We start from the raw sequence: 10,629 nt of genomic DNA on the forward strand, positions 1-10,629 counted from the left end.
AAGTTATTAGCTTTAAAAACATATTGTTATAACATATTAAACAATTTGTTTTTGTCAGATGTATGACTTAAAGCAAATGGCAATATATGTAAATAAAAAAAAAAATTTGGAGTTGGTATTTAATTATTTACTTTCAACTGAAGTTTTAGATTTTATTTCAAATTTAGATAGTAGTTGGGATAATTTCTTAGCTTTCTCAGATTCACAATTTTCTATAATTCCCCGAAGTGTTTCCACTAGCCTCTCCTTCTCTTCTCCTTTGGTGAATAGTTCTACTTTAGCTTCTAGATATTCTTTTTCTGCTCTATCGAACCGTTTCCTAAATGTAAAATTTGCATTATTTACAGCTGATACATAAGGCTCAAGATTCAATAGAGTTAATTAAATACAAATATAAGTTTTAATTAAGTTAATATTCTATTGCTTTTTTTCTTAATATAATAAACAATAGGCTGCAGAAAAAGTCTGAGACTTTATCTGGCTCTATCTCGAAATCATATGAAAACTTTAAATACTTGAGAAGATATTTAATCGAAACATATCCTGCAAAGCTAGTACTTGTCATGGTTATAAGTGGAAGGCTGGCTAGATTATTCTCAGACTTAGAACTTAAACTTTCTTCTTCTGAATTATATGAATCAATTCCAGGTTATGTTTTTTTTTCCCTTTTATTAATTCCAGGTTATTTTCACTTTTAAAATATCTATCACTACAAATACTTTGATAGGGAGAGTACTGTAATCATCTTTACTAAGTTTTCTACACAACAGATCAAGAATAAATAAACTTGAATTGGACATTATTTGCCCACTTTTTCATGTAAGAAATTAATGATTCAACTATTCCTTGCAACTTTAGATTCATTTTTATAGATCGAATGTTTATTCTCTGTTGTTGTAGCTAAGCAGTTGTATTAAGGACACTGAGTAGACCCCATAACTATAAATTAAATATATTTATTAGGCTAGCAATAATTTATTGTTAGTATATTCTTCTTAGTAGATCTTCCTTACGACAAAGAAGTAAGATGTCCAACTGTGGGATACCTAAAAGACTCAGTAATACATAATTTTTGGTGTATACAATTTTTTGATAGACCACAACGATTTTAAGCAGAATACAGTAACCTTTTCATTTTGAGCTGGCTGAAGTTATACGAAAAATGTTTTTTTTCATAAAAGCTAAGTTTCAAAAACATTAATACAAATATTATTATTACCTATCTAATTTGTTGCGTAAAGCACTTCATTAATTTATTTGTTATTTTTTTCACTTCAAAAAGAAATTTATCCATATACATATATAACTTTATAAACAATTTGCCTCCTTTTTTCAAATATTTCAAAATATTTCCTAATTTATTTTAAAATTGGTATTTGCTTTACTTGTTTTATTTTGTTGTTTATTTTTGTAACCATTGTTTTGTTAATTCTGTATTGTCATGTAATTACTTTTCAAAATTAAATATTTTTAGTATAATTTCTAAATATAATATAAGAATTGAATTAACCAGTACTTACTGCAATTCAAGATAATCTTTGCTGATGTCATCAATTTGTGCTCTGATCTTTTTAACGTCCTCAGTTAATATTGATTCGAATTTCTTTATATCTTCAACTTCTGAAAATTTCTTCTGTACTGATTTATTTTCTTCCCTGAAGAAATTAGAAAATATGAGTCAGTAATATTTATTGAACAAATTTCCATGCAACATAAATCTTATACAACAAGTTTATTTATTTTATGTATCCATACCTACCATAAAGAAGTTGATAAATCGAGTTAACTATGGATATAAATACCAAGTAAAAATTTCAAAGATCAGGGAGTGAAAAAGTATATTGGGACAAACTTTATTATATGCAGTAGTGAATCATGAGGATCAATAAGACAACTGTAATGAGGCAATATTTAGCAACTTTAGTGTTTTTATAGTCATGCCCTACAATGAAAAAAAAAAAACAAACAAACAGTTTTTTAGAACAAAGAAAATCTTCAACTAAACAAACAGCAGAAAATAAAGAAGTTCTCTTAGACTCATTTTCTAAGAGAACTTTTTTATTTTACCCTCATAAATTACTTGCCAACTACTAAAACAAATACTAACATTTAACGCTAACATAACAAACACAATCTAAACCCCAAGATATATATATATATATATATATATATAATATAACTGTATATAAATAAATTATAATCTTTAGACAGCTTTTAAACATTTGTATGTAGTTCTCATTATTTCTTCTACCACATATCCACTTGAATTTAATTTTTGACAACTATTTTACGTATTTTAACATAATATGAATATGTGACCTAGGCTTATGCATCTTATTTTTTTTTTTGCAAAAATTCATAGAAAGTAATTAAATTATTTTTTTATAATTATTTAACTTAATATAAAGTATTTAATATATAAAAAAATACTAAAATTTAAATCTTCTTTAAAGACTCAAGAAATCATCTTGATAAAGGCCAAGGATAATCATAGGAATATAATGGCTAATTTTAATTTTTTTATTTAACTTTCTAACAGGATAGCTATTAACAAAGAAAAGTATACTAAATCTCTTTTTCTTTTCTTTTTTTTTAAATTTGCTCACCTTGAGAGGATGAAAACTATAATTGATTTACAGTTTTGATGACATTTGGGGTTAATCATTTACTCTAGCTCTCTCTTAAAAGCTATTTTGATCAAAGGATATTCAAAATTCATCAGCACAGTTGAAAATATGTTATTTGAGAGATGTAAAAGAAAAATTTATTCTTCATTTAATTTAGAAGAGTATTTAAAATAATTAAACAGAATAAAAGAAAAGCAATATGGCCCTGGTTACACACTTATTTATATAAGAATGTATTAACTATAAGTATAAATACTACACAGACTATATACTAGTATTTTACACCCTTAAGCATTTCAACTCAGACAGGTAGAGTAGGTTATTTAAAGATATCAGTTAATTTGAGTTAAGAATTATTCTGTGTTAAAGACATGAAATTAATTTTAACTTTATCTGGCATGGATCAAACCTCTTCCGTTCGACACTAGTGTGATTTAAGGCACGTCTCGGTGGTCTCAGTAATTTGAAAACCTTCAGATCCATGGTGTTTAGAAGAAAAAAAAAATTATTCTAAATAAGGTATGCTAATTAAATTTTATTTTGTTTATTTTATATTAAGAGAGTCAATGCTGGTAAAATACAAGCTGTATAATTTTTAATTAATATGTTTTACGTTCAACCTGGCATCATGTATCCCTAGGTCTGAGCCAGGTGGGCCTTGTAGGTACTAAAATTTAGGTATTAAAATTCTTTAATTAATCTATAAAGCCAGATTAAAAAATCTGGTGATACCTAAACCTTCAATTCACAAAAACTTTTTTATAACTTGTTTTACAAGCAAGTGCCTGAATTTATGTTAAGCTCTATATTTTGGACCTCAATTAGATTAAACACATTTTCTATCTTATTCAGCTTCTGGTAGATTAGGAAGGTAATTATAGATTAAAAGCCATAAATACTTTCTTCTAGAATAAACTAACTGTAATGTAATCTACGAAAATAAACAATTGCAAAAGTTTTTTTATTGGTTTTTAAGATTGGTTTCCTGATAAGTATGTTCTATTGGTATTCATTAACTCTAACTCTCTCTTAGAAGCTATTTTGATCAAAGGATATTCAGAAATTATTAGAGGAGTTAAAAGTATGTTATTTGAGAGATACAAAAGTAAAAGTAGAAAAGTATATTTTGTATTTAATTTAAAAGAATATTAAAAATAATTAAAAAACAACTTACCCCTGGTTACATACCTACTTATATAAGAATGTATTAACTCCAATGGGCTTTCATTTTAATTAGTTTTTAAAAATTCATTTTCTGTTTGAAATAACTTATTTAAATTTTTAAATCAAACACATAATTTATACCCATGGATTATCCTACTCTTAAGATAGATTAGTTATTATTGTTAACATTTTTTCAATTAAAAGAAAATTTATAGATTTTATAATGCAAAATTTTAATGTTTGGATTTTACTGATTTTCTGAGAAGAAAACAGATTTTTAAAGAAAATTTTAGAGACATCTTCAGATACCAATCTTTTCCTGACTTATACCAATATGAAAATATTTTGTGTATTCATTGTAAAATTTGCTCTATGTATGAATAAACACACAAAAAGTGTATATTGATATATTTATTATTTCTTATATATACTTTAATTTCATACAAATAGGATATATTGATATATTTAGTATTTCTTATAAATAATTTAATTTGACACATATCTCAATGGTATTTAATAGCCCATAGTGTTGACCAAGCACAAAATTATCAAACCAAAGTGTGAATATTCCCTTCTCGGATTTCTCTACCTTAGGAGGCAGTATGTACCTGGTATTGTACCTTATTTTACTTCTGCCTTATCTGGATCTCTCCTCTATTCTGTACTTTTTCTTCCTTTCATAAGTACTAACAACTAGTTCCTGCAGGACTTGCCTTTTCCTCACGACCATAAAAAAGTACCTTATCAGTTGGAGTTACTACCCTGCAAGGATGTAGAGCTAGTTCCCTTAAACTCATTCTGTCAATTCCTATCCTAAACAGCTACCTAATCTATGAAAATGCATTTTTGAGGCCTTCTGATATAGAGTACCTCTTAAACAGATACCAGGACCTTATATACACAGGCACCTCAAAAATTTCATAGAGGTGCACACAATGCAATTACATAGCAGGGTTTCAAAAATTTTTATCCGTGACTGTTCTGTTTAACAAGAAAAATCCTATTTATTCTTCACATTTCTTGTTTTACTTAATTTGTGTTGTCCATTTCATTACCTTACCTTTACCAGTAACCCCTACACTACAATAGCTATTAACACTTAAATATATGTTTGTCTTTTTTTTTTTTTTCATTGGCGCGACAGACCATGGAGGTCCAAGGCCTCACCCAATGTACTTAAGAAATACATCACGCGTTTCCTGACGTGGTTTTCATAGGGTGGGTCTGTCACTCCCACGCCTATTGTTGTGAGTGCCACCCATTCCTCACAAATGCCCGGGGGGGAGATTGTGATTGAGTATTGCGTAATTATATATATGTTTGTCTTTATGTTTTGATATCTCTTGAAAAGGTTTAAGTTATTTTGGATTCCTTGTTGCCAATTTAATTTACTTAATACACTGAAAATGCAAAAATTAAATTCTTTAAAAAATTATTTTTATAAGTGATGTTATTTAAAATTAAAATAGTTAAAATAAATAAATAGTTAGAATTAAAATTTTGATCATAAAGATTATTTTCTTAAGGTAAATCTACCAAACCCACCATTCAATCCTCCCCTTTCGGTGGTATAGAATACTACAAATTATTGGGGTGATGCATGGTTAAAGTTTAAATCCAATCTTGGTTATTTATGTAAAATTATGATTTCATGCCTATATCAGGCCCACAAGATAGTTGCTCAGTAATTCAAATTGTCAATTTTGTTTCTTTCTGGTTAAAATTTATAGGCATATTTTGGTTGAAAAAAGTTGAATAGTTGAATTGGGATTGCAAGAGAAAAAGGTCAGGTCAAACCCCTTCACCAATATTAGGCATAATCTAAAGAAATTCTACAGAACTTGACAATTATTATATGGATGAAGGACTCAATTTATTCAATGCTTTTTTCATTCCTATTTTCTCCTTTACCCTTTTTCCTATCCAAAAATTTCTTTTCACTTAAACAATTTTTATCACAAAGGAAGCTCCCCTAGTGGATATCTTTATGTTATGTTTTTAAAGGCTGGTATTATAAATATTATCCCATAATATTCTCTAATTGATTTCATTGGTGCGATAAGATAAATACAAAAAAAAAAAAAAATTATAAATTATCTAAAATCAATAGTAAAAAATATAATGTGTATAAATTACAAACAGTGTAATAATAAAGAAGTACTAGTACAAATAAGACTGCTGTATAAAGTGCTTGGCCAATCTTACACCAGGCCCTTACCTCCTTTGAACTGATATGCCTCTTCTTGATATACTGGACTATCAGAGTTCACAGATCTTTTAATCTCACAAGTAGTTCAGTGTTAACTTTTTTTACATTGCTTCACCTGAAGTTTTTTTTTTTCAATTGATATTTAGTCAACTATTGTTAGTTCCACACTAACGAAGAAAGACTGGTTAGAGCATGACATGCCTATTTTAATATCTTTGTCTTAATTTTTATCAAGTATAAGAATATACATTTAACAAAATCATTTTGTAAAAGAAAGTAAGTTAAATAATGCTTATTTATTTTTTTTTAGTAAAAATTTAATAATACATAACTTACATTTTACCATATAAGTCAACTAAAATTTAATTCGAAACATTAAAATTAATTAGAGATATTGTCATACCAATTCTTTCTTGAAAGTTTACTGACTTACTCAATAAATATTGAAAAATACTTACTTTTTTTTTAAGATGAAAGACCTCTGCATCTTCAAAATCTAGTAAATTGTATAATTAGACGAGCATAATCTTAATTCTTATCTGCATTGTTTGTTTTATAATGACACTGATTTATAATGTTATAGGAGGAAGTGATTTATTATTCCTTAAGCCCACTAAATCCTCCTCCAAACATTTCATAATTTTTAAGTTAAGTAATATACACAGAGAAACAAAAAAAAAAAAAAAAGATACCCTTAAATATTTGTTCTGATTTTATTTTAACTTATAATTAATATTTTAATATTAATAAAAAACTAAGGTAAAGTGAATGAAATAAAGAATATAATTATAGTTAGAAATAAAGAATAACAACAGAAGTATCTTTTTTTTTACATTCTTTACTTCTTCATATGATGATACGAATTTGTATAATGGGTCTTCTCTTACATGTGTCCTGCCTTATATTTGATAGGCCACATAATAAGATTTTAACCCAGCCTTGCTCTCAGCAATCTTTTTGATATGCCTCTTCACATGGCTGAGACTAATTCCACATGTGGGGTCAGGTGTGAGAGGAACATACTCAGATCCTTTCCTTGCTAGGTATTCCGCTCGCTCATTTCCTTTATGGCTTTATGTCCAGGCACCCATTCCACCCGCACCTTGTTGGCCAAGGAGAGAGAGTTCAGGTTAGCCTTACACTCCTCCACTAATTTGGAGCGAGTTACATAGTTATCCAGAGTAACGCCAAGATGTTTGACTTCACTGCAGAATCCCAATTGTTCACCGTTTAGGTACGGCAACCTAATTGCAATGTTCCGTCTGTTAGTGAAGACACAAAGACTGACCTTTTGAGGATTGATGATCAGACCATATTCCTGGCACCATCCATTCATAAGGTCTACCGATGTTTGAAGCAGTCCCGAGATAGTTTCCGGGAATTTACTTCCTATCAGCACAGCGATATCGTCAGCATATCTCTGCGTGTAGAAACCTGCCTTATTGGATCTAACAAGTAAGGTGTCCACCACCATACACTACAGGAGAGGAGATAGCACTCCACCCTGCGGACAGCCACCAGTGGGCTTCATCCACATCTTACTGTTTCCTAGCTCTGACTTGAGCAATCTTCCTTCCAACATCATGTTGATCCAGTTGAAAGAAAGCTGTCCCACCCCTTTCATTTCCATGACTCTCGCCATGGTTCTGTAAGAAGTACGATCAAAGGCGGCTTCAATGTCAATGAAGACCCAGCCATAATCTCCTTATAGGCCAAACTCTTTTCAATCCTAGATACTAAATGGTGTAAAGCATCCTCACAGGATTTCCCTGATTGGTAGGCAAATCGAGCGGTGTGTAGTGGTCTCTCTACCAGCGTAGTCTCCCTAATATGTCTGTCCAGAACCTTCTCAAGTGTCTTCATTAAGAAGGATGTCAGACAGATAGGTCTGTACGCCTTGGGGTTGTCATAAGAAGCTTTCCCTGGTTTGGGTATATAACACACCTTCGACACTCTTCAGCTACATGGAATGTGACTCAGTGCCAAACTACCCCTGAGCAAAACTAAGAGGTATGGTTTCAAGACCATTAGGCCTTTTTGTAATAGGGCCTTTTTAGCCTTTTTTAAATCCATGCTGGCTGATTTAAAGGGCGAGAAGGATTTAATCGCCCAATCAACCTTGCCAGAGTTGACAATCCTATTTGCCTCGATCCACTTATCTCTACTGCAAGTGTAGCTCTCTATAGTGGGGGTTGTGTCCTTTTCTTCTATCAGTATGAACCCAAGGGAAGTGTGAGCGTGCCAGAGCCTCCAGGGTTCCCACCACAAAGATGGTGAACACCCCTTCCACCTCAACAGCAACACTCCCCTTTCAGAGTCCCTGCATAGAATCCTATTAATTCTGAACGTGGAGGGAGCATCATTAACATCATTGCAAAATCTCCTCCACACCCCTCTTTGGCCCTTCCTAACAGCCATATTGTAGTCAGTTAGTGCACTCTTGTAGGTGTCCCAACAGCCTGTTCTTTTCGCTGTATTGAAGAGTCTCCTCGTGGGTCCTCTCAGCCTAGCCAATTCCTCATTCCACCAGGTTGTATTCCTGTTGGTTTGGATCCTGCATACCCTGTTATTATCAGTGTAGGATCTTATGATCGCGTCTGTTAGGGACGTGTTGAGGCATTCAAGGTGCCAGGTGTTCCTGATTGTTTCTAGACAACTCTTGACCTCTTCCTCAAGTTGGGTACAGTAGGTGTCCCAGTTCGTCAACTTTGGATTCCTGTATGCCGACTAGGTCATGTCATATGTTGTTAAGTCATATCTAATATACTGATGAGCTGAGCATGACTCTTCATCCGAGACATGCCAATTCTTAATCATCGGACCTACTCGACGAGTGGCTATGGTTATATCTATGACTTCTGCCCTTACCCTATTGACAAAGGTAGCCTTGCTGCCTCTGTTGAGGACCTCTAAGTCATGCCCTAAAAGATACTCTAAAAGAGAATCACCTCTCTGGTAGGTGTTTGTGCTCCCCCAGAGCCAGTGATGGGCGTTGGCATCCATGGAGAACACTATTTCGTCTTTCCCAGCCAGCCCATCCACCATTCTCCTCAAGGCCACCGTTGGAATGGCCTCTTCATAGGGGAGATAACTAGAGGCAAGTGTCACCTCCCTATGGGTTCCCTCTTTGAGTGCCAACTTCGCTGCTGCCAAGTCCCTGGAACATAAGTGCCAAAAAGGCAGCATCTTGAGTTTACTCTTATACAGGATACAGGTTCTGGCATGCATTGGCACAGAAATGATGCTGTACATGTAGGATCTGCTGGAAGGAAGAAGAGACTGCTTACTACATCATTTGCAGATGTGATGTAGTGGCAAGAAAATGATTCCTTATCTTTGGTAAGGATCGTATCTTGGATCCCAAACTTTGCGAGACAGTGGATCCTTATACAGTGTCCAGATTTGCAAAGGCAATTGGCCTGTTTTGAGCAGAGGAGGGCACTTCAGAGTGTCTCTACTCACTTATTTTCTAGTAGAATAGAGATGAAGAAAATAAATGGCTGGCTCTGGCCATGGTTCACTAGTGAATGTGTGAGTGGCTTTTGTTTTATCAGCCACGTAGGGTACTTGTGTTACAATTAGCCATATGATTGTTGTTTGGTTCAAGTCTTCCGTTTAAACAGAACAGCTCTATTAGAATTTTTTTTCAAATCCTCTACTTGTTAATCTTGAAGCAGTTTCCCAAAGCCATTTCAAGCTCTGTATCTCATCCAAACTTCTAATAGTTTATATTTTAGTTTATACCATTACAATTTGTTTCCATATCACAAATACAAGTGTGGTGATAATCTTTGAAAGAAAAAAAAAGTAACTATACATTATACTGCATAATCCAAGGAAAAAAGTTTTCTTTTATTCAATTAAATTAACTTTAAAGTTATGAAAACAAAAAAAAAAAAAAACAGAAAGAAAAATTGTTTTTATAGAATATATGCTTAAAAGAGTAGATTCATAGCCCTATCTTACCTTTTGTCAACATAAGATTGGGCAGAAGTAATGTAGTACTGAAATGTGTAGTACAACTGCTGTCAATTTTATCTGAGTCACTATGTTTTATCCAAATTTGGGCCTTTTAATGCTCCTCTACCAGGTGGTTTTTCTCTTCAGGTAGTTTTCCAGTTTCCTTAAGAGGGCTGTACTTGGTGTAAGATCCTCCCTCTCATTTATAACCAGGAAAAATAATTTTTTTGATACATAGTGTCCTTTATATTACTTTTGAATGATTCAATGGTACATCATCTGCTCATAAGTTTAGTTAAAAATGATATACTAAGTCCTTGAGAATTTTATAAAATGATTCCGCTGTAATCATTCTAAAATCATAGAAATGAATGTCCTCTCTTGGTTTACAAACTCTTTTGTCTAAGACCTGAGAATCTTATTCATTTTTTTAATAATAAAAACTCATGGTTTTCCTTGATCAACTGATAAATATCATAAAATATCTTTCAGGAAATTCAACCACTCTTTAGTCAACAGATGTAACTTTATCGAATAATGAAAACCCAAGTTACTAAACTATCAAGGGCATCTCAGAACATCTCACATGCTATTTGACTTATTCAAAAAATAATATATAGTAAATTTTAAAAATTATGAAACCTCTAGCCTAAAAATTATATATATATA

The 10,629-nt window shown here is 31.8% G+C and overlaps 2 protein-coding genes across 2 annotated transcripts; both read right to left on the reverse strand.

Annotated features, from left to right (window-relative positions):
* Gorab (Golgin, RAB6 interacting) lies at nucleotides 1-6,546 on the reverse strand. Its single transcript, XM_014421631.3, has 3 exons — nucleotides 6,459-6,546; nucleotides 1,521-1,655; nucleotides 1-319 (listed from the first exon to the last, which is right to left on the reverse strand). The coding sequence occupies exons 1-3, from the start codon at nucleotides 6,485-6,487 to the stop codon at nucleotides 124-126; spliced, it is 360 nt and encodes a 119-aa protein (XP_014277117.1). The 5' UTR covers nucleotides 6,488-6,546; the 3' UTR covers nucleotides 1-123.
* Nucleotides 6,547-7,956: 1,410 nt separating this feature from the next.
* LOC106681350 (uncharacterized) lies at nucleotides 7,957-9,186 on the reverse strand. Its single transcript, XM_014421624.1, has 2 exons — nucleotides 8,827-9,186; nucleotides 7,957-8,727 (listed from the first exon to the last, which is right to left on the reverse strand). Exons 1-2 carry the CDS (start codon nucleotides 9,184-9,186, stop codon nucleotides 7,957-7,959), a joined length of 1,131 nt encoding a protein of 376 aa, XP_014277110.1.
* Between the last annotated feature and the right edge of the window lie 1,443 nt (nucleotides 9,187-10,629).

Source organism: Halyomorpha halys, unplaced genomic scaffold (assembly GCF_000696795.3).
Source record: "Halyomorpha halys isolate HHAL.00 unplaced genomic scaffold, Hhal_1.1 Scaffold330.1, whole genome shotgun sequence".
Taxonomy (NCBI): Eukaryota; Metazoa; Arthropoda; class Insecta; order Hemiptera; family Pentatomidae; genus Halyomorpha; species Halyomorpha halys.